We start from the raw sequence: 24,279 nt of genomic DNA, 5'->3' as shown, positions 1-24,279 counted from the left end.
ATATCAAGTGGAATTTGCGGTGCACAATCCCAGACGATAAGCATGTAAGCCGAGCTGGGGTAAACCCAAGAGAGGTTTAAAATCCTTCGGGAGGGGGGGGCTTCTGTTTGTCTGGGGCCGATGTTCGACACGGAGTGGGCCCCCACGGTGCGTCGTGCGCGTCCTCTTATGGACACAAACGCGCACTGCGAGGACGACATTGGCACATTTGCCCTCAGAGAACCCACCCACCCACACTTGAAGTTGCAGGGACCATCACCGCCAGTGGTGGCGATATTTGCCACACATTGCGCTCCTTCCACCAGACCCTTGAGCCGTTGCAAATTCGACACCGGTCCTTCGCGGACGGCCCTCCACGATCGCACCTTCGCGATTGTCCGGGCTCGAGGTCTTCCCCCTTGGTCGCCGAGTTCTTGGGTGCCACTCCAATGCCTGACCCTGTAACCTGTCCTCCTCCACCATCTACAGATGCGCCACCAACTGCAAACTCCTCGTCTCGATTACATCTAGAACGCTTCCCCCCCCCACCCCCAGCAGGTTCTCTTTAGATCTTTCAAGTTAATTGCTATGAAATTCCTAGTATCTTCCCCCCTTGTGCCTGCTTTCAAAGGCCAAAAGATAATCTTTGGGTTACTCAGCAATGTGCAGGCTATGTATGATATCCATCGTTTCCCCTCTGCCATGGTTACTTCATAGTTTCCTGGTATGTGTTTTGTGAGGCGCTGTGAGAGATGGAGGCATTTAAGTGCCTAATAAAGGCTAATCCTCATTCTTAGCGGTAACATCATAATAACATCCCAACGGAAACTCTGTAAACACACGATGTGGTTCAGAAATGCACGCTTTATTTTTAGTATAAACATAATTTTAATTCTTAAATAACATATGTACATGCATCTACCATGACCCAGAATGCATCTGAAACAGATGCAGGTAATTAACTGACATCAGCAGGCTAGGATTCATCATTGATTTATTGAGTTAGACGGTGTTAGGTGTAAAATTTTCAACTCCGCGGTTTAACCAACGATCGTGTAGGCCGTAATGCACACCATTAACGCGCTAGCGAATTTAACGTGATTTTGGTGAAACGAGTTTACATTAAAACTACACGTTTACAAAAGTGACGTCACGCCTTAAATGGTCTCGCGTGCACGACGTCGCGTTGGTCTGGCCGTGCTTTCAGAAGCCCATGGTGAACCTCTTCTTCTTCTTGACCAGGGAGGCCGCCGACTGCGAGGACGGCCTCTGTGGCAGCGGCGTCGAGGAGCTGCCCTGGCTGTTGGAGGTGACGATCCACGGCATGGGGGAGCCTCCTGACGGCTGGGACGAGAAGCCAAAAGGCAGTAGCCTGCTGCTCGCCGGCCGCGAGACAGCGGCATCAGCCTCCTGGGATTGGCCGTCCACGCCACTCGAGGGCTCTTCCTCCCGCTGCAGGCCGTCGCCCGGCGCTGGTCCGAGGTGCTGGGACGAGGAGGGCTCTTTCTGGAGGGAACTGAGCGAAGGCGACAACGGCTTTTGGGACTGCCTCTGCAGGTCAGAGGCTTGAGCCGGCCGCCTCGCACGGGAGAAGAAGGGTGTGGATGACTGGGACGTCTGCGACGGGCTCTCTCCAAAGAACGTGTTCGTCCACAGTTCTACTTTGTCCTGCACTGCTGTCTCTGCGAGCGATTGCGGTGCCGTCTTGGAAGGGTTCTTCTTCAAGATGGAGCTGGGAAGGTTTTGGCTCGATGCCCCCAACAAGTAGGGCCTTGAGTTGGAGGCAGCTACATGTGCGTCATCCTCAAAGAGAGAGTGCTGCGAAGAGTCGATACCCATCGCAGCCGAGACTCGGGTGTCATCTGTGAAATGACCTTGCAAGATGTCAGGATCCAATTCTACCTCATCCGGGTGGGATGACCGAGAGAAAAGGTCAACTGAAGTAAAGCTCTTCTCAGAGCAGCTCATGGTCTCAGAGAATTCGGTTGCCCACTCGGACGCGGTGGACGAGTAGCTGCCCTGGAGGCGTCGGTGGCGTCGGCCGCGCAACTTTTTCACCCTCCGGCGCTGTCGAGCGTCCCGCGCCCTCCTCTTGGACGCTATGCCCAGCTTCTCCTCCCACCACTCGTGCCACTCACCGTTCCATGCTGCCGTCAGGCGGCTGCTCAGCTCGTCCTTCGCCTCCGCGTCCGCCACGGGCTTGGGGAATAATACCGGTTCCTCTTCCTGTGGCAGTGACAGCACAGGCAGCAGCAGCTGCAGCGAAGGCTGCGCCTGCAGCTCCTCGCTCCTCTCCTCCTCGGTGCTGCCCCTGCCCGCCGTGACAGCAACCTCCGCGCCCGCCGCCACTCCGGCTCGCAGCTCGGCTCGCACCAGGCCGACGACGATGCTGCTGCTCAAGTCAGACGGCTTCTCGGGCATCCGGCGATGCAGCTTGACTTGTTGGCGTCTGGCTCGGTGCGGCGGCAATTTGCCTGCCGCCCGCCGCTGCAGCAACAGGAAGCCGGAAGCCCACCGCTGGCAGCGCTTCACTTCTGATCTGAGAAGATCCGCACTTCCATCAGAGACAACTTCTCCTCCTCCTCCTCCTCCTGTCTCACTGTCCGCGACCGCCGAGTCACTCCCGTCGCCCCTCAAATCTAGCGCCTTCGTGCCGCCGCTCGGTGGCGGAATCACCCTGCGAGGCGTGTCCAGCATCGCTGGGTCAGGTGGGGCGGCATTGTGGGTCGCGGAGGGCGGCTCGGTCGCGCAGTCGACAGCATTCGCGGTTCCAGGGGCGCCGGGCCGCAGCGTTTGGTAGAAAATGTCGCCGGCTACGGAGAGCTGCAGCACCGTGAGGCGGCCACAGCTGCCCTGGTGTGGAATGGCCGTCACCCCTGTGAGAGGACACACCCACACGCGAGGTTTCGCTCGTATGCAGCCACCTTTTAAAGGTGCAATGGTGCAGCACTTTGTCAATCCAGAAGGGCTTCCCAATGGCATGCGGGTCATATGGCGTATTTGAACATACATCGCCACACTGGTTAGTGTAGGGGAGCAAAGACATGGGAAATAATATAGCACAACTATGGATTTTGTTCTACTACATTCTGCTCCTCACAATTTAGCCCCAAAATAGCTTATAGCACCTGTCAAGCATAGTGGTCACTCATTCAAGCTCAAGCCTCTGTGTATGTTCAACTTCTTTCGCACCGTACGTAGCCAATCGTGCTAATCTTGCTAGGTTTCCGAGGTCTGATGCGATCAGGTGCATTCCCAATGATTTGGTAATAGTATTTAAGGTTAAGTAAAACAAAGATTAATACATTTTCAGCCCTTTGCTAATCCATTGGTAGATGAAGGCCTCCCCGTGCTGTGTCAGTCATGTGTGACTGCAATTCACATCTCAATTTGAGTGCGGCTGGTGAAATTGCAGGGAACCCAGGACTGGTTCAGAAGTCACTTGCCACTGATGTTGGCCGGAACTGGGAATCAAACTCATCGCAAAGCACTCACCACGACGCTCCACCAGCTCCCATCTACATAGCACACACAAACACGTGTATCCACACACACGTGCGCACAACACCATTCGCCACGAAGCGGCGATGACGTTACCACGGCGCTTGTTCTAGGCTCGGTGCACTGTGAGGCCATGTGCAGTCGAAGGCTTGCTGGCAAGAGGACATGGGACACACCCAGGTGTTATGGGTTGTACACATGCACGCACAGACCTGCGCCTGCGGATTCCAGTCTGCGCCGCAGCAGGTGCTTCTGTTGAGGCAGCAGTGGTCGGACGTGACCCAGCCACTCGCTTGCACACGCCAGCTTGCGAGGCAGCGAGGTGGTGCAGCACGGCTCTTGACCACCACCTGCAAACACGCAGCAATAAAGACCATATCTTAGGGATGGGTTTCAAACTTTCAAGGACAAGTATGCTCGTTTACTCAGGAAAGCCTAACCAAGTCTCATGAGGGTACTAGCAAGTTTTCGCCGTAGAGGGTGGTCATTGCTGTGTAGATTCCAACTGAGTAATTTGTGGGCAAGTTTGGACTATGATGCCAGCACACAATAGCCCACTCTTGCGAACGACGCCACGAGTTCATAAACGTCCAATGTGGAGATGGTGCTTATCTATATGGTTAACGCAGCCGCTGGAATTGAACCTTTGCAACAATCGGTGAACTTTCGTCAGATCTGTTCCATTAAGCAATCACTTTAACACAGTTGTATGCAAGCCAAAGTGATGTCACCTGCACAGATGGAACTTCATGCAAGTGAAAAATCCCTTCCGGTGACGTCATATACATTCATATAAATTGAACACAATTATTTTTTTCAGATCGTGCAACATTTTTAATGTACGCACAACTTTTGGATCTTAGATTCATACGAAAATCGGGAGCCCATCCCTACAGTACATAAGCAATGTATGAGCATATTAATATGTTCCCAGATTTCAAGTTTACACACTGCATCAATCACTTTAATCATTGAAGGCCGAATAATCGGTTCAGATTGCACACGCCACCGACGTTTGCCGTGGCCTGGGATCGATCCCAGGTCGCTCGGTGATTAGCGCGGTGCACAAACCGCTAGGCCACCACTCCCCACATTTACATACACAGACACGTGAGACACTCTAAACACAAGCGCAGGGTGGGCCGTGCGTGCTGGGTTTACCCGTGTACGACAGCATCAGCAGCTCGTGCTTCCTCTGCGTGCCCAGGAGCAGGTGTTGGCGCTGACCCCCGGAGGCGGCGCTGCTGCCGATGCCGCCGCCAGGCCCATGCGTGGCGTGCGCGAACAGGGGAGGACAGGTGAGGCCGTGGTTCCAACGCAGCATGGGCAGAATGGGCAGCCGCTCGTCCATGAGGTACGCCGAGTACTGCCGACGGCAGTGGCATGGATGCGCAGTCGGAAAGGAATATTACAAGCGACGTTTTGGGCCATGGCCCTTATTCATACCAGAAATGCCGTTCTATGGAGAATGGCCTTTGCCATTTAACCCTACTTCATATAAGGGCAAAACATTATGTAAGTTTGAACATTGTCCAAACTGTAACGTTATGCAATTTGAAAAAATATTTTATGACGTCAAATCACGCCTCGTCAAATTACTGCATGTTGGTATTATTTAACTGAATGTCACAGTAAAGTGAATGGCTGGTTCAGTGGTGTATCGTGGTGTGAATAGGCCCCGGTGTAAGGAATAAAATGGAAATCTCTCCCTCCTACCCCCCTTTTCAATTTCCCCACTCTTTGCAGCCTGGTGCCGGGCCCCTCCGGTTGGCCAGGTGAAGAGCACCTGCACGGCTTGACCGGGGCACATGCCTCTAACCTGCGTCGTCACCAAGAAGTGGAAAGGGTTAACCGGGTCCAGGTGCTGGCTGAGCACGACTCGTTCTCCCTGCTGGCATCCGGCCGCCTCGCCGATCCGGAAGAGCGATGTGTTTCCCGCTCGACCAATCTGCCGGTGCGCACCGTGAACAAAAACAAAACAAAAATAGGTTATTCCAAAACCGCCTTTTAAATCCACGCGCACAGCACAGTCATAATGAACACAAGGGTTGACAAATCACTGTTGAGTGGCCAAGTGGCTGACTGGGATTGAGCCAGTACTGCTGAGATCCTCGGTGTGAACCCAGACAACCAACGATGATTAAATCAGCGTTTTGAGATACGGTGAGATAATGCGTAAATAAAAATTGTACTTTTGTTTTGTTTGGGATTCTGAATTCCAGTCACCAATGAGAAAAAATCCATCATATTTGATTAGATTTTCATTTGACTTTGTTAAATCCAGCCTAAGTGGTAGAGACCTACTTAAGTGACTTTATAAATAGTTTTGTGATGTCATCTTCTGGGGATATTTTCAAGCACCAAGTGGTTGGTCTTTTTTTTATCATGGTTACTGAGCACAGGCCCAAAATACCAAATGGCTACAGACAAGGCTATTGAATGAATAATATAAAATAATTTAATTGAGGAAGATTATTAAGAACTTGGGAAAAGGAGAGGATGGGAGGGAATTCCAAGTGGAGTGGTCCGAGGGAAGAGGCAAACAGACAAGTGTATTGACCTGCAGTGTGGTGGTCGAACATCGTATGGATGAGATGATACAGTAAGTCTGGTAGACCAAGTTTTCAACATGGGCGAAGGAATCATTGAGAGAAGTTAATTACCAGCCACGAGAGTTCCAATTGGTGAAAATGTCTACATCTGCATAGACATGATGCTGACAGCACAACTGCAATATAATTGGGAGGGGAAAAAAACATTAATAAAACCCCATGCTGACCCTGGCGTCGGTGGCATCCACGCCCGTGCGGTCGGCGTACGTGATGACGCGCGGGTGAGCGGTGAAGTGGCACCAGCGCCACTGAGATTCGGCATCAAAATGCAGGTTCCTGGTCTCCCTCCGCACGCTCTGCAGGCTGCCGCCGAGCGAGACGCCCGACAGCGGACACAGTTGCCAATCGCACAATCACACACGGCGCTCCGGACAAGCTGCATACCCCCCCGGCATTCGAGGCGTCAAATTGCATTGAGAAAATCTATCGTCAAGAACCTCCACCACCACACACAGCCAAACAAACGGTCACGTGTGCAAGTGTTTAACGCGCCAATTGTTCTTGTTTCAGCTCGCTCGCCGGTAAGTTGATAAACAATCCTCACAAGATCGTCACTTAATTTGAAACTACATCAAATATCATCAGGACAATATCCAGTAAGTTAGAAAAACAATACAGGAAGTCAGAATCTGACTTGTGAGCTCAAACAATAATGTCAAATGCTCGTACACGTGACAGTTAAATAATTTGGCCATGTCAGGTGGTATAGGGTCTGAACGACACAGATTTGGTCAGAGCATTGTGGTCTAACGCGAACATATATTACGAATAATTTCGGCTGTTAAAATAAACGTTAACTCAGAAAGTGTCATAACAGGAGGGTAAATGACTCAATGATCCAAAACCTTATCTCGAGCACATCGTACAGAAATGCCTTGAGGACGCTCAAATGCTGGCAGTAAACTGATAAGTGGATTCACAATAATTAGTGATAATTTTTAATTATAATCACACGTTCATTTAGATGCTACTCGACAAAAAGAGATAAAAACTGTATCCTTCCCGGCTTTTGAAGCAATCACCAAAGTGAATTCGCTATTTCTCTTGCCTTTTTTGCGCGACCCAGAGGTAGACGCTGCCACTTTCGCTGGCAACCAGCAGCTCGCCGGGGATGTGGGGGCTGCAAACCAAGCAGGCACAACGCGATCATTAGTCACCGATGCATAGAGGTGTAAAACAGAGGTAATAATAAGGTACGTCGGTTAAAATACATCCCTGTGCTCATTATACAGGCATCAAATCGTGCGCGTAAGAATCGATTAGTTAAGATTTGTGCAAATTATACACGAATATACACTTTGGATAATGTAACAAATTGCACAAAACGCGACAGAAGATACAAATGAGAAAGCCAGGACAAACCAGACCTGGGGTTAATGACAATTGTAATCTTCTTCTTTTGTATAATGGGAGAAGCTTATAATGGGACGTCTAGTTTGGCGATCCACTCGGTGGTTTGCCGAGATGCCAAGTGGAGAAATGTAGTGCCTCCTACAATAGATCTCAGTTGGCAGGTCGATAAAATACGTTCCATGGTCTGGGACTCATGGTCAGTCAAGACGGGGTCATCCAACCGTCTGGACCAATTGTAATTGTGTAATTAAATGCAATTGTAAATTATTTGTTTAACAATGCCACCGTAGTGTTCATTAATTTCACTGTCATGTCAGTTAATGCTTCTGGAATTGTAATTATAATTGACCTCTCGTTTGGTACAAACGAGACAGTACAAAAATAGCCAGAGCAAACTGAACAACAGTTCAAGTTGACACAGGCAAAACGCACGAAAACAGGCAAAGTACAAACAAAAAAATAGCAAATGACATGGACAACATCGGGAGATGGAAAATCCGAACGAGGTAGTAGTACAAATGAAACAAACAAATCGATTCTTGAGTCGTGGCTTGGGGGAGGGATGGGGGGGGTGGTGTGAATCGTGATACCCTAACCAAGAGCCCTTGCCTGACCTGACGGTCAAACATGTTGCGGGTTCCTCCAGCTGCACCACCTCGACGCACTGCGGCCGCAAGGGACGCTCGCCACCGGTCTTCCACAGCCCGCAGAAGTAATCCGACCGAACACCAACAAAAACTGCACACGGGAAATCATCCCCACCACCCCACCTCCAAAGTCAATGAGAGGTTGATGCCTCTCAGTTACTGTTACCGCTGTCAGGCATTCTGTTCGCTCTGGCTGTCCATTACTCTTTGAGGTAAAAAAAGGAAACGTCACGGAATTAAGAATCTTGAGGAGTGTATTATCATCCAAAGGAAACCTTCTAACATCCAGAGAAGACCGACAGATTTCCCAGGACAGCAGCTACCTAAAAAATAAAGGACGATGCTGTGATAACCAGGACAGGTGGCAACCCTACAGTCCCACTGCCAAGACTCTTCCCCTATTTAAGTCGCGACTGAAGGCCGTCCTCATCTCTCTCTCGCTCTAAGGAGCGTTTTTACTCTCACCTTGAGCACTGGCGTCGTAAGGTGTCGAGTCATTGATCTAAATTCTTCAGTTCACGCAACATTATGCAGAAAATTGCGTTTAAGAACTCGTGTTTTTGATTCACAATCGCCGCAGGCAATGGGGCTCATGTGATTCATCCAGCCACCCCTGTAAACTAAAAACGCCAGTTACAACATATTCTTCAATTTAATAATAACCTTTGTGACAATTAATCAAATCAACGATGGCGAGTAGTTACGATCCTAATGATTACACCGTCTCCTTTGCCTCCCTGTCTTGTGGCTGCCTACGCCTCGCATCTTCCCGCTTTCCCTTCGCCTGCGACAAACTATCGCCCACTTTTTCTGGACAGCATCTCAAGCTGCGGTCACATTTAGACCGCGATATAAATCCACATTGTATTGTATCCTACTCCTTAGTCCCTGCTTGCTGTCAAAAGAAAATCGCTCTTCAAATGTTCGCAATATATTTGTACCCCCCCTTCCTCCCTCACCTCATTTCAACATCATTTGAGATAGGGTCACATATAGGCATCGCGGACCCATCTTGCATTTGAATTGCATTAGGATTGTATTGCACGAGCAGTGCGTGTACACTAGAAAGTTTGAAGACTGCTGTATTTACGATTGCTATTTGTATGCCTCTACGTTTTGCTGACCCGCCCATGCTGAACATCTGTGAAAAAGAACTTCATAGCTCATCAGATTTCTCCAGTCAAAATAAAGATTCTAATTCTGTTTTACCCAGGTCTCCCTTCCCTTGACGAGACATGTATTGTCAACACGCTGTCACCCAGTTGTAAATATAGTATTACAGTAAAACCTTGGATTGCGAGCATAATTCGTTCCGGAAACGTGTTTGTAATCCAAAGCACTCGTATATCAAAGCACTCGTGTATCAGTTGTGATCACGTGACGCTCGGCAGACAAAGCGTATACACGTACTACTCGTATTGCAAGACCTCGCTCGTTTATCAAATTAATATTTATTTAAAAATGTTGCTCGTCTTGCAAAACACTCACAGACCAAGGTTTTACTGTATTTTCATTAAGCTCAGTTCCACGTTTACCACGGTCGCAATTATCATCGATGCCGTCGCGCGACTTGAAAACCGCCGCACATGAATTGTGACGAAATTAAAATGTAGGTCTCACCTTCTTGTCGAACAGAACTGGTAGTGATCTGACGAATGCCTCCTGCGAGATGGAACTTCACGGACGGTTTTAGCATCTTGATGCAAGACGATTGACATGCTTTCCCCTCGCACTTCTGCGCAATTGTCTGAAATGCTGGAGAACCAACAAATTAAGGGATTTTTAACAGATCGTACTGTTATTGAGCAGCATATTTAGAAATGTAAACATTCAAACGTGGCTTTCAAGATATTGACCATTGATTGTTAAATGTCTGCGAGTGCTGGGGAAACAGAAGAGCTGCCCTCAAAAAACCAAACTAGGTTCGGTCCCGGCCTGACATTTGGCAGTTCTTTTTTAATCTTGAAGCTTTCGTGACTGCAGGAATCCATACTCTTTGGTTCTTTCGGTAAAGTCACGTAGGTAGAAAATAAAATAAATTATGCCTACGTGTATAGTTTTATTTTATCTGCAGTCGAGATGCAACCAGCCATCGTCAGAAACAGCATTTAAAGGTTTTACGTTGCTCCTTCACCTGATTTACAGCTCATGCCAGGGCTCTCTCAGATAGGTTCTGCATGTGTAACTCATCATAAGGTGTGGTTGCTGCTCTATGATAAACCAAAAAACCCCATTTAAATAATGGTTATGAAGTCAGATAGACTAGTCTCTACTCCGATGAAGGTGTAATAAATTGGTACAAGGAGCACCCAATGTTAACCTGTTTAGCTTTTAACCTGTCCCAACCCCATGCACTGAGCTGGACACTTTTTACTGATCATGAAATAGCCCTTGTCTATACTCTTTGGGTCTTTCGGTAACGTCACGTAGATAGAAAAATAATTGTAAAAATTCACGACGTTTCGATCGCAACACAAGCAATCGTCTTCAGGTGAAAACATACAGCGGGAGAACTGCTGAGGCAGGAGAAATATAGCGGGAGAGCTGCTGAAGCAAGAGGTTATATAGGTTTTCACCTGAAGACGATTGCTTTTGTTGCGATCGAAACGTCGTGATTTTTTATTATTTTTCTATATAAGCGACTTTACCGAACGACCAAAAGAGTATGAATTCCTGCAGTTACGAAAGCTTGAAGTCACGATTTAGCCCTCGTCTAGCTTTGAATAACGTATTAAAATAATACTAAAAGTATATGAGCCACTCCATGACGTGACATGCTGTTTTGGCAGATAGAATAGGGTGATGAAAATCCAACGAGGTGATTGGGTGGCTCATACCTTGGCAGTGCACCGAACCGTCACTGCTAAGATAGATGGTGGGTTCGAATTTGGGTTTTAGCCAATCATGATTAAAGCGACTTCTCACGTGTAGTGAGTCGATGAGTCCCAGTCCAGTCCGCAAATGTGCACACATAACCCCCACAATTTTAAATGCGTTTGTTCCACTTCATTTGGCTTATTTCAGCTCCGAGATAAAAAAACTGTTGTTTGATCGCCAAGCGACGAACACTCGAGGCCGAATGAACAGAGAACGCTTGCACTCAGGATACAGAGGGTGTCCATGCAGCTGCCCGATGGGTAAATGAGGAGCCCGTGCTTGCGAGCCCCTAACAGCGGGTGGTAGTGGAGGCAGCCGCCCGTGCACGCTGCATCGAAACGCTCCCGTGACCGGCGCTCCCGAAGCTCCTCGCGGAGGCAGTGAGCCAGGACGTGGTGGGGCACCTCCCAGAGCGCGTCGCCCAGGAGGTGAGCGATTTTCTCCCGCTTCTTCTCCCTGATATCCGCCAGACGCAGCAGAAACTGTCACCAGTGTTGGCCGCATTGATTGATTTCTTATTACATGGCCAATGAAAAATAAATTTACCGCCGTTGTTTTATGGAAAAAAATATTTGTCGTTCCTCCCCCTGTAACTTTTGAACTAGAAGTTGCATAAGGATGAGTAATGTATAAAGAAACATTATATGCAAAAAAATATCCATTCCAAATTGCACTTTTTTTTCTTCAGGAAAGCGAGATAAAGTATTTTAGCCAGTGGTCGGTTGGTTGTGATTATTTACTCGTCATGGACTGCTGTATTTGAATATTTTTTTATAATCGTCATTACTATTGGATTTAATGATTCCGCTTTTAACTCAAAAAACGAAACTCAGTCGTTGGATGATTGTGAGAACTGATTTTAATCGATGAAGCGATCGATGTATCGTTACAAAAGTCAGCTGCAGCCAGTAAAATAAACCTGCGACCTACTTCCTGTAGCTCAACATGCGTCCAGCAGCCACCTGCTCCCCAGCCTTTGGCTGTAACAAAAAAGACACACATTCACCGCCACGGAACCATATTTTAAATGAATAAATATTAACTTTAATCATATACAGCCCTTTTATCAATTTCTTTCTGGATGAGGGCCGAGTCCAAATCCTGCGCGTCGTGGAGGTTATTTAACCATGCCTCACCAAATTGGTCAGTGCAGGTAAACTGTCATCAGAGCTATTATCATATATATTGAAATGTGCCACAAGGATCCAGCTAGGCTCACCGTGGTATTGCTGAAGTTGAAACAGGGCTCCAGGAGCTTTCCCATGGACAGGAACGCATCACGGGGATGATCCATGAAAAAGTTGCTCATCTGCAGAGACGACATAGTTAGCGGTGACTCGCGAAATGCTGACAAACAATTCAAATCAAGAGTTTGCCTTGGCAGAGGGGTGCAAGCACCAAGCATGTAACGATGCAGAGATTCATCCATTTTTTTACTTTCGTAATCATCCGCCATGCCCAATCCTTTGGTTGAGTTGATTTAGTCATTCCATCTCCTTGGCAGAAGTCCTCTCACAAGCCTTACATATGCATCAAATTTTGTGTATAAATATATTATGTATAAATAAGGCAAACTAGAGGCTAATGGTACAGATGAGACGAAATAAAACTTTCGAGAGACAAAATAATTGAGAGGATACAAATCAAAAATATATTCTTGAACATATTCGTAATGAGAGACTGAAGATCAGGGACAGTGTTCCTAAAAAAACATTTACCTGCTCGATGAACTTGTACGATTTAGCATGGTAGGCCTCTCTCTTTCCTGGGCCCATCATTTCCTCATTCCGCTCGTCCTCGAAGTCTGGGATTGTGCACACTTGCAGGTGACAGACGACACACGCAGTGCGGTGAGACGCCAGATCGGACATCCCACACATCCGAGATCCTTCTCACGGCCTTAATTAAAATTTAATAAAAACAATGCAGATGTAAGAATAACTATTTATTTTACTTTTTTAATATAACATAAATTTACCAATTTTTTTTAACTCCACCTTTCACATTATTTGCACCAAGTATCATCAACAGTGTAACAAACTCGAGTGTGACCACAACAACGGGCTAAGCAATCATTACTCATAAACCATAATTTTTGCATGACGAACACTGAAGAAAAGCGTGAATGGATTCTGCAATGCTTTCCAATGTGTGTGTGTCCTCCTAAATATCTATATAAAATTAATGTGTACTACTTGCTATTACACTTGAACCTTTAATGAATAGAACGAAACAAAATATGAAAAGCACATAACGAAGCATGGAGAGGTGTATGCTTGGAGTTACAATGAGAGGGTCACGTGTATTAGAGAACATACACGGGGGACAAAGCCATCATCATAACCGTTAAGATAAGTAGACTTGGCAGAACATGACGCTGGAAGGGATGAAGGCTGGTGGGCGAGAACAATGGTGCAGTGGCATGGTGAATTGTTCCTGTGCGTCCTAATGGGTTCAAACTCCGTTGAAAATTAGGTTGCTCCTCCCCCCGCCGCCACATTGTGTTACCTTCACTCGGAGGCAGGAACGGCAACGCCACTGGCTCTACGGGTTCCCACTCGACTCCGTGGCGTCTCTGAGAGACCCATCTCGGCTGCTGGCCCTGCTCACAATGGAGACAGAACATTGTCAATGCCACAGTTTAAATTTACCTAGACTGCAAAAACATTCATCGCTATGAATGAAACTGCGCACACACAGATAAATATAGACAAAGCACAAAACAAACACAAAGAGGTGAAATTAAGCGGAGTGAAATTGACCAGGTTGAAAGGGCAAGGCGTTAAAGAGCCACCTCGAATATTATGTAGAGATTCAACCTTTTTTATGGCAACAAAACAGGTGTTTAAGATGTTAAAACACCAAACTGAAACCTTTTACAGGAATCATGTCTGCATTAACCACAATACTTGTGGTCAGAATGCAAACAAAAAAACATACTCTGAAAATATATGCATTGTCTTTGAAACTGATTGGTCCACACCAGAGACCGCTTTCTTTTGAGCCTAGTCTCAAAACGGTGTTAGACCAGAGGACGCCGAAAGGCGTACAACCTTCAGCCTAGTTTCAAGATTAAACCTAGTCAGAACTGACGTCGATTAAATAATGTGGACTACAGACTTACCTCATTTAAATATTCAGACCTCTTCCAAAGAAACTGGAGAATTACTGCTTTTTAAGGATATGCAATGGGGCTATGCTGAATTAAACGGATGTGCAGTGAGACTGGTCTTGTTAATAGACTGTGGCATAAGAATGACCTGATGAGCATGGTTGGCTCCGTACGGTGCGGGAGAAGTTCAACATAGATACATACTACAAGACGACCGTGTTAAATTAAGGAAGGCAAAGAGAAACCACCAACTATTTGTCGATTAGGCTCAAATAACTCAGGAGTTGTGATATTATGACAATGAGCTATCGATCTGCCCTTGAGCACAGAACCTAAGCCGGGGGCTGTACTGTCACAACAATCACACAATGTAGCCAAATTAAGTGGAGAAACACATTTAATACGGTGGGTTTTTTACTTGCAGTCACTGGCGTCCCAGCTGATACCACCATTAACTCACTGCAATGGAAAACTTCGTTTAACAACAGGCATCTGACTGGATTCGAACCCAAGATCTCAGCCGTACCAATTCGGCGCTGACCTCTGAGCCACCCACCCACCTCAGGACTGACCTCTTGTAGAGACGTATGTCCACTATTTTTAACTTCTGCGTACGTAGCCAACCGTGCTAATTGCAGGTGCGGCGGGGGGGGGGGGGGAATGCAACAACAACAAAAATTCGTGCAATGCTAAAAACACGTTCCTTCGGAGTGGGCAGGTAGGAACTTGGTTGGACAGCGCATTCGTGCACGACAGACAAATATGCACGACAGACAGACAAATAATCCCTGGTGGGCAGTGTGGAACCTGTTGTTCCTACCTGTATAAAATATTATTTATTTCTGTCCTACGTGACTTTACCGAAAAAACCTAAGAGTATGTATAAAAGATTGACTTTAGGTAGCCAGGCAGCCAGCCAGGTAGCCAGCCCCCTTAACTATCGGCCCCTCCCATTTGCTTAGGCCCCTCCCCTTACCCCCCTCACTTAGGCCCCTCCCCTGACCCTCCCTCCCTCAAGCCCCTCCGCGGACCCCCCCTCCCTTAGGCCCCTCCCCTTACCCCCCCTCCCTTAGGCCCCTCCCCTGACCCCCCCCCCATATCCTTAGGCCCCTCCCCTGACCACCCCCCATATCCTGAGGCCCCTCCCCTGACCACCCCCCATATCCTGAGGCCCCTCCCCTGACCCCCCATATCCTTAGGCCCCTTCCCTGACCACCACCCCCCATATCCTTAGGCCCCTCCCCTGACCCCCCCTCAGGCCCCTCTCCTGACTCCCCCCTTCCTTAGGCCCCTCCCCTCTCCGTACCCGGCAGTAGGTCTCCACCAATCAAAGAGCTGTTAATATTATATATTTATTTATGCACGACAGACAGTCAAAGACAGACAAATAATTCCTGGTGGGCAGTGTGGAACATTGTTCCTACCTGTATCACCTCGTCTAAGGGACGTGCCGTGGAGCGCGCTTCGTCCACAGGGGTCTCCTGCCTCTGCACGGGCCCCAGCAGGGACCACGTGCCGGGCGTGAGGCGGTGGTCCGCCGCGGGTCCCGTGTTGTAGTGGGTGGGGAAGAGGCTCGATGGGAATGCCGTCAAATCGCAGCCCCCCCGAGGCCTCTCCATGCCCAATGGTTCTGGGGCTCCCGACTTCACGTGGGAACCTGGATCAGAGGGGGGGGGATTTATTTAAGCAAAAATGTTGATTGCTGTGGGTTTCCCACCTGATGATTGCTTGTGTTGCGATGGGAACGTCGTGATTTCGTTTATTTTATACCTGCGTGGCTTTACCGAAAGAAACAAAGAGTATGAATCCAAAGGTGTTTAACAAAAATGCTGTTGATCCCATAGAAGGTACAGAACAAAAAAACCCAATTGTGGTACAGTACTTCTATGCTGCCACATCTATGCTACCCGCTTTCACCGACCCGCACTGACCAACGTGAAGTATTATGGTCAAACAATCCCCATGATCAACAAGGCGTGGAGAGGGCCTTCGTCTGGCAGTGGATTAACGTGGGGCTATGAAGTATTACAATACAGCACTTAGTTTCACTGCAGTGCAGGAGTAGGCCAGTGTGCCGGCGTCATATCCAAATTATAAAATTTAACAGCAAATTACTGACAGGGGATGATGCAGTACGGAGCATTTATACAAGTAGGAACAACAGGTTCCACACTGCCCACCAGGGATTATGTGTCTGTCTGTCGTGCACGAATGATGCAGCACGTAGCATTTATCCCACTCCCCGCGCCCTCCTACCGTAAAAACTTGACAGAACCCTCCTGAAAGAGAGTTATGAGATGCGGGGAGGCATTTCTGGGTAAGCAATCGGAATAATACAGTGCAGTACTGTACTCACAACAAAGATCCCCCGTGTAGTCTCAACAGACTGCTGGGGCAAGTGCTGTTAGCGAGCACCTTAGAAGGCCGGCACTGCACAAGAGGGGGGTGGGTGACCATTACGACGCCCGGCCGCCTTTGTCTCCCTCGTGGCGATGTTTACACACTGCACCAGGTACTCATTTTAGGCCGAGTAGACCTAGGGGAGGCCCAGGAGCGGAGTATTCACGACACCCACGTTGCCTTCAACAGCACCGCATCACCGCTACGCGTGCTACGGCGAGCCCTTTGCAATCAATCCTCACCGAAATATTCATTTTAAAAACGCGTTTGGTTCTCACGTGTTACGTCATACGTTTTACTCAGAATCGAACTTTGATTCGGCTGCGTTTACAGGAGTATAAAAATGAAAAAAACTCAAACTTTTACCTTTCAAATCGCTCGCCGACGACAAAAATTATAATTCCTTACATAAGCTTCGTGTGCGCGTGTGTTTTTGTTGTATAATCGTAGCAATCTTATCATTCTCGTCCCATCAAACTCAGCGGCCACCTTCGGTCGTGATCTCGAACGCGGGGTGCCAACCACCAGTGTCCCTCTCATGACGTCATTGAAATACTTTCGAAAATTCACGGGGGTGGGGAGGAGGGGGTGAGAAGGAGGGGGCGGGGCTTTTCTCCTTAGGTAAGATGGCCGACGGAGTAAGCGTCCCACTGTGGCAGCTACTCATGGCGGCCATCTTAGGCAGGGATCTCGAACACGGGGTGCCGACCACCAGTGTCCCTCTCATGACGTCACTGAAATACTTTCGAAAATTCACGAGGGGGTGGGGAGGAGGGGCGGGGGCTTTTCTCCTTAGGTAAGATGGCCGAGTAAGCTTCCCACTGATTGGCAGCTACTCATGGCGGCCATCTTAGGTGGGGATATATATTACGCGGGGCACCTACCGCAAGTGTGGCTTTGATGACGTCATCAAATGCTTTCGAAAATGTACGGGGGAAAGGCGGTGGGAGGGATTATTTCGCCCACCCCTACCCCCCCTAGGTAAGATGGCCAACGGACTAAGCTTCCCACTGATTAGCGGCTACAAAGGGCGGCCATCTTAGGTAGGGATCTCGAACGCGGTGTTACCGCCTGCAAGCGTGACTTTGACGACGTTCATCTTCTTGGTTCTTTCGGTAAAGTCACGTAGAAGGGAAATAATAAAAATATGATTTTATTAGTCATGTAGAAGGGAAATAATAAAATAAAAATGATTATAAAGTATTATTTTATTATTTCCCTTCTACGTGACTTTACCGAAAGAACCAAGAAGATTAATCCCTGCAGTCACGAAAGCTTTAAATCGAAATTTGACGACGTTACTGAAAAAAAAACCCCTCCCCACGCAAGATGGCCGACGCCGTAACTTCCCACTGCTTGGAAGCTACCGGACGGCGGCCATCTTAGGTAAGGAGAACGATCGCGAGCGAGAAACGCCGCGGTGGTGAACGTGACAGGAGCTTAAGATGGTGCCAAGTCGAGTCGCTGTGTCCTTGGCCATGGTCTTGGCCGCGGGACCACGGGCAGCAAGAGCCCACGGCCTCGCTCTGGGTGTTTGCCGGGTGAGCTCTCGACCCACCCTGACCTGAGTGGAAGTCGTCAGTGAACAGAGATGTCAAGACGGGCTGGCGGCGACGGTGGCGGGTAACTAACATGCGTGTGGTCAGGGACTTTTAAGAGATATACAGGGACACGGGGAGAGACGGATAGACACGGAGGGCGAGACGCACGTGAACAGAGAGACACACAGAATGAATGAACAGTGGCAAAGAAATGCTGTGCAGAGTGTTCGGCCGAGCTTGATTTGAGCCGGAGATATCCCCCGGGCTGAGCTCCGGAAAAAGAAATGTCTTTACCTACACACCCAACCAGACGTGCACACACACACGACTATAAACACGAGGTACAGACACGTAAATCGCTGCAATCCACAGAGGTGGCACAGTCGGGTTTTTTTACAATCGGGTTTAATTATCCTTTTTTTTATTAAACCCGATCATCTGAGATTGGGAGAAATCCGGTTTAATTGGTTCTAATTGCAGAACCGCACTTCGCCAACTTCTCAACGATGGGCTTCATCCATTCCAAGCTAAGGAACTCACTGGCGCCCACGATTGTGGAGAAGCTCGTGTTCATTAACACCAACCTGCCCGCATTCTACAATAGCAGCACCGACGATGAAGCAGCCTAAGCCTTGGATCAGAGTTTCGTATTCATTAAAACAGGTTTTAATTCCCCAAAATCGGGTTTAATTGTATTAAAGAAAAAACCCGATGTCTGCCCACTGGAAAAATCGGGTTTTTCCCACCCATGACGCCTCCACAGAGAAACGGGGACATCGTAAACTTGCGCCCCTTCCACGTGCGTCCAATACAGGGAGAGAGGTCACGAGAGGTCACGTTGTAGGTGCAGTGGCCACGTTAATTACTGTGTGGGGTTCATATTCTTGGTTCTTTCGGTAAAGTCACGTAGAAGGGAAATAATAAAATATAGTTTTATATTTATTTAATAAAATATTGTTTTATGTTTATTTTATTATTTCCCTTCTACGTGACTTTACCGAAAGAACCAATCATAGGAATCCCTGCAGTCACGAAAGCTTTAAATCAAAATTTTACTGTGTGGGGGTGACACTGCACGTGTGTGAGTTTGTGTTATAGCATGGAGCGGTGGGTGTAGTGGTTAGCGCTACGCTGTGCCATGAACCTGGCCACTCAAGTTCGATTCCCACTCACGGCCAACACCAAGTGACGATTATCTGAACCGGTCCTGCCCCCCCCCCAAGGTCGACTCAGCCTCAAATAAGTAGCTGGTGTAGCGGTGTGTAGTAAACAAAGGCGGCCGGGCATGGTGGCTGGCCACCCAGCCCCTCGTGTGCCACTCTGCCGGCCTTCCTAGGTGCTCGCTAACACCACTTGCCCCAACAGTCTCTGTTACAGGGGGATCTGTGTCTGTGTTCACCTTTTGTCGAGAACTGTTTTTAAAATGTATGATACAATGAATGAATTGGTGGAACAGGTAACTTATTGTCATGTGATGCGTTGGTCTGTTCAGCTGATTCACTAATACGGGTACTTTGTGTGAATGAATCAAGAGTTTTATTGTGAAATTCATGATCGCTGTTACCTTTCTCACCTTGAACTTGTAAATTTTCTTCAATTCCCGTGAATAACATACTTTTGGGCCAGTGGCTCTTGCTTAGTTGTAAGTAAAGGTGACGGATGAGATATGATTATATATAACAATAAATAGAAACGAGAGGGTTGGATGCCCTTGAAAAACGTGATAACCCACAGAAGGTCACAGCCCAGAAATAAGTGATTTGTTGAGAGTGGGGGCTGATTAAGTGGACGAAGTGAAGTTTGATTATTGTGGAGGGGCATCTCTGGGGAGTTCATGCCAAGAAAAGAAGTGTATTCTAATGTGTTGGAATGACTCCAACATGGGTTTATCTTAAATAGCTGAATTAAGTTTTTGTTAACACAGCTTGGTTGTCAAAGTAGCAAGGCCAGAGTGGAAAAAATTATGGATTATCCTGAATAATTTATATGCTGTAGTCTTTGGCCATGTCCATAATAATCATAACTTATGTGATAGTTTTATGGATTTACGGAACTTTGACATGAGTAGGAGGATATTGTTACAAATTAAAAACAGTTGACAGTATCTTCTTGATTCTAGATTTGAAGCTTTCGTGACTGCAATGATTCATATTCTCAGGTTTTTTCGGTAAAGTCACGTAGGTAAAACATTAAAAGTAATGAAAGTAAAATAAAACAAAACAAAAATAATTTTATTTTTATTTTTGTTTTGTTTTATTTTACTTTCATTACTTTTAATGTTTTACCTACGTGACTTTACCGAAAAAACCTGAGAATAAGTATCTTCTTGGTTCTTTTGGTAAAGTCACGTAGAAGGGAAATAGTAAAATAATAAAAATAAAACATAATAAAATAAAATTCTCACGACGTTTCGGCCACGTTTGTGTTGTGGCCGAAACGTCGTGAGAATGTTATTTGATTGTTTTATTTTTATTATTTTATTATTTCCCTTCTACGTGACTTTAACGAAAGAACCAAGAAGATGAATCCCTGCAGTCACGAAAGCTTTAAATCGACAGTTGACAGTTATTTGATTATGTAATCGAATCGTGACCCCGAATTGTGGGGTCACCCCCCGCCCCCCCTCACCTCATGACTTGACACCTTAACCGTTTGACATTTAAATATCTTTTATTTGCTTCATTGCAATTGATTTATGTTTGTAACGTCTATGGTGTCTGACATAGGCAGCAGGACTGTCTACATTGGGGCCCGGCCATGACGAGGTGAGCAGGGCAAAGTTGGCTGCGCAAGAATGGGAGAAACACGGCATCAACAAACCGACGATCTTCTCCAAGATCATCAGCCGAGAGATTCCGGCTGACATCTTACATGAGGACGACATGGTGTGTCTGCTACATCTTGAATTGTAGTATCTGCTGTGATATTTTTTTGGTCTATCACCATCATCAGCCATGCTAGAATTTTTTCAGTTTTCTGATTCATAATTGATTATTGGGTTAGGCCATATTATATAGCCAAACAAATAGTAATGTGTACAAGCGTTAAGCACACCGATTATTATTATTATTTAAGCTCGTCGGTAAGTTGAAGAACAATTATCACATCCAAATGTAGCAATTTTTATACGAAGTTTTGCTTGAAACTGCGTTAGGCTTCTTCAGCAAAATCCAAGTCAGAATGTTTCTATTTTCTATTGGTTTATGCAAAGCCTTATTAAATTTCACTATTTAGACTAACAAAAATAGTGCTGATTTTTAAGGTCAGTGAATATATGAAGTTGTTGAATTATACATGTTGATAGTGAGGCAGCCAGGTGGTCTCTGGGGGACTAATTAATAGAGTCAAGCATTTAGCTGACACTGCTGGAACCCGGGTTAAATTTGAGGCAACCACACCCATGGTTATCCTGGGCTTTCAAGCTGAACCTCGACGCCAATGACTGCATGTGTAGCGGCATCGTTGAGCGCTGTGCGATTATCACTACACGCAGCCTGTAGTAACGGCCCCGGGTCAGCAGGGGGCGGAAGGGAGGCTGATGGAGATGAGTCGGACCGTTGGGCCAAGGTAACCCGCAGGGTAGCTCGTGACCAGAGGTGCAGACCCCAGACCCCCAAGAGGGGGGCTGGGGGATGACGTCACACTCCAAGCCCCTCCAGATGGTTCCAGAAGGGAGGAGTGGTTAGGGGCGGAGTGAGCCAGGAACTGGGTATAAAAGCTGGACCCCTGAACGGGACCGGCAGTTGTCGTCCACTCGAAGATCAAGAAGCTGCCCTGAAGACCCAGGAGCCAGAGCCGAGGACCTTGGCTGGGTCGGGTCAGTGTAGCCTCCCTAGACCCCGATAGTGGAGGACTCGATAGAGATTGGTCCCGAGTTTATAGGGCACGCTAGTGAGGAGGACGTACCTCCCTAGTGTAGCGGGTGGAAGGGGCCGTACCCCTTCATGTTCTGTATTGTTATCTGTAAAATAAACGTGTTGCCTCTAAAGAGAAGTCTCCCTTAAGTTTGTACCCACTACACGTGTAAAAAAATATTGTATTAAATGTGCGTTTTCCCGTAATTCAGATGGTCACAGCTCTGCGAATTAAGAAAGTTGGTTTGATAGATAGATGATGCACAATCTTTGTGGCCATATAACAAGAGTGCAACTGGTGTGGAAGAGAAATATGTATACATTCTGATATGTTTATTAAATATATTTTGTTTGCTGCTGTACTGTCAATGCATTGACTTATAAATGTCTTGTTGGTGAATGCAGTGTCTGGCGTTTCGCGACATCAGCCCGCAGGCTCCCACACATTTCCTCGTCATCCCCAAGCTGCGCATTCCCCGCATCAGCCAGGCACAGAGCCAAGACACCCAGGTCTCTCACCATTTATCTTGTGCAAAATATTAAATGAGGTCATGTATTGCCTGTGTATTTTTGTCAAGACTAATTTCGCCACATTCGGGTTAAGAGAAGCATTCATGAGGCACTACTGATCCTAACCACAACATCTAAAACCTAACGTTAACACCTAACCCCTGATCATAACCATTAACTCCCAGCCTATCCTCACCCTAAACTGTAACCTCTAATGCAAAACCCTAACCCCCACACAAATAGCAGCGTCACTTAATATTTTATCAACAGAAAGATATATATGGGAATTGGATAGGACCACTAACAGGGCCCAGGATCGGTTTAAATATCACTTGCCACTGATATTATTATTGGCCGGGAATTTAACTCGGGTGCCTCGGTTCAGAGTGTGCTGTGCTAACCTCTGCATAAATGAAAATGCCCCTGTTATATTCTATGGTTCTTTCGGTAAAGTCACATAGATAGAAAAAATATAATAATAAAATTATAAAAATAAAGTTCATAATTATGATATTTTTTCTATCTACGTAACTTTACCGAAAGAACCATAGAAAATGAATTCCTGCAGTTAATGAAAGTTTTGAGTCAAAATGTAACTGCCCCTGTTATATATGTCTCTTGCAGCTTTTGGGTCATCTTCTCTTCATTGCAAAAACCCTGGCAAAGAAGGAAGGGCTGGATAATGGGTACAGAGTTGGTGAGTAAAGACACATTTCATACATCAACAAATACAAATTATTTCAACTCATTACCATAAAAGTACATGGTTTTCCATCAGTTATGAAAATGACCTCTGGGGTATAATTGTGGAACTTAAGTGTTTTGTTAGAAATATTTTCTTTTGCAGCTGCTGTGTGAGAGCATTACCAGGCCCATCATACAGTTGAACATTCATGTGATTAGCATAGATGGGTTTTATTCTTTTCTTCTTGTAAAATATTTCTAGTCAATGGCACTTAGTTGAATGAAACCTTTTAACGCTGCTGAAATACTTCCCCTGAATGTTTATGCTTTCAGTGTACCGTTCTCTTTACATCTTTGATACGTATATTTCCATGTGTACTTGAAAAATACTGTACTACTGTGGGGGTATAACAATTGCCCTGCTCGTGTGTGCAATGATTTCTCACTATTCAGGATTCTAATTCAACTAAATAATTTCCTTTTTGAACATTAGTTGCAGCAGCATCAAGTGGTTGGAAGAACTATGCGATCCTGAAACATACTGTATATATATTAATATCAAATAATCGATTCTTACACATGTGCTTTTATTGGTGTATTGTGATCTTAGAAATTGGTATTAATTATGAATTAATCCATTATTACACTCCTACTATATATTAAATCTGTTTAATCGGGATGCAACAATGTATTGATTCATCAGTGATTACAATTAATTATCAGGCTTACGATGCGTGCATCGAATTAATCGAATCGCTGTGGCGGTGAATACTTTTCCGTCTCAACTGATGTATGTTTACGTGTGTGTGTATATGTTTCTGAATATGGTAAAGGGTCATTCTTGTGTGTGTGTGGATTATCTCGCAGTGATCAATGATGGACCGGATGGATCTCAGTCTGTCTATCACCTGCACGTGCACGTTATTGGGGGCCGTCAGATGCTGTGGCCGCCTGGCTAACTGCGACCCCCCACCGTCTTCCTGTGAAGAACGTTCTCAGTAGAGAGAAGAAATAGCTATTTTTGGTAATATTTAATTAGTGTTGGGAGGTTGTACAAAATGACCAAAGAGTTGGGGTATGTCTCTTCTTGTTTGTTGGATTGTTGACTTGATTGGTCGGGGTGAGAGATTGTTACTGGCAAGGAAGATATATTTCCTTCAAGGGGGCTTGCATAAATATTCAAGGAATAAAGTTTTTGTTTTAAACATG

At 46.6% G+C, this 24,279-nt stretch overlaps 2 protein-coding genes across 3 annotated transcripts; one reads left to right on the top strand and one right to left on the bottom strand.

Moving 5' to 3' along the window:
* Window positions 1-834: 834 nt before the first annotated feature.
* TAF1C (TATA-box binding protein associated factor, RNA polymerase I subunit C) lies at window positions 835-17,073 on the bottom strand. Of its 2 annotated transcripts, none has more exons than XM_078862188.1 (15): window positions 16,848-17,073; window positions 15,506-15,738; window positions 13,478-13,571; window positions 12,688-12,788; window positions 12,189-12,278; window positions 11,900-11,949; window positions 11,202-11,425; window positions 9,713-9,847; window positions 8,060-8,183; window positions 7,141-7,212; window positions 6,260-6,395; window positions 5,300-5,428; window positions 4,642-4,846; window positions 3,693-3,830; window positions 835-2,855 (listed from the first exon to the last, which is right to left on the bottom strand). In XM_078862188.1, exons 2-15 carry the CDS (start codon window positions 15,698-15,700, stop codon window positions 1,183-1,185), a joined length of 3,366 nt encoding a protein of 1,121 aa, XP_078718314.1. In that variant the 5' UTR covers window positions 15,701-15,738; window positions 16,848-17,073; the 3' UTR covers window positions 835-1,182. The 2 variants fall into 2 exon arrangements, with proteins under 2 accessions (XP_078718314.1, XP_078718313.1); XM_078862187.1 differs by lacking the exon at window positions 16,848-17,073 and adding an exon at window positions 16,438-16,690.
* Window positions 17,074-17,779: 706 nt separating this feature from the next.
* Window positions 17,780-24,279, top strand: LOC144935323 (putative HIT-like protein Synpcc7942_1390). Its single transcript, XM_078861883.1, has 5 exons — window positions 17,780-18,022; window positions 20,749-20,907; window positions 22,282-22,386; window positions 23,011-23,083; window positions 23,938-24,279. Exons 1-5 carry the CDS (start codon window positions 17,927-17,929, stop codon window positions 24,027-24,029), a joined length of 525 nt encoding a protein of 174 aa, XP_078718009.1. The 5' UTR covers window positions 17,780-17,926; the 3' UTR covers window positions 24,030-24,279.

The sequence above is a fragment of the Lampetra fluviatilis genome, chromosome 13, assembly GCF_964198595.1.
Source record: "Lampetra fluviatilis chromosome 13, kcLamFluv1.1, whole genome shotgun sequence".
NCBI classification, from domain to species: Eukaryota; Metazoa; Chordata; class Hyperoartia; order Petromyzontiformes; family Petromyzontidae; genus Lampetra; species Lampetra fluviatilis.
This window is presented reverse-complemented; position numbering and strand designations above follow the sequence as displayed.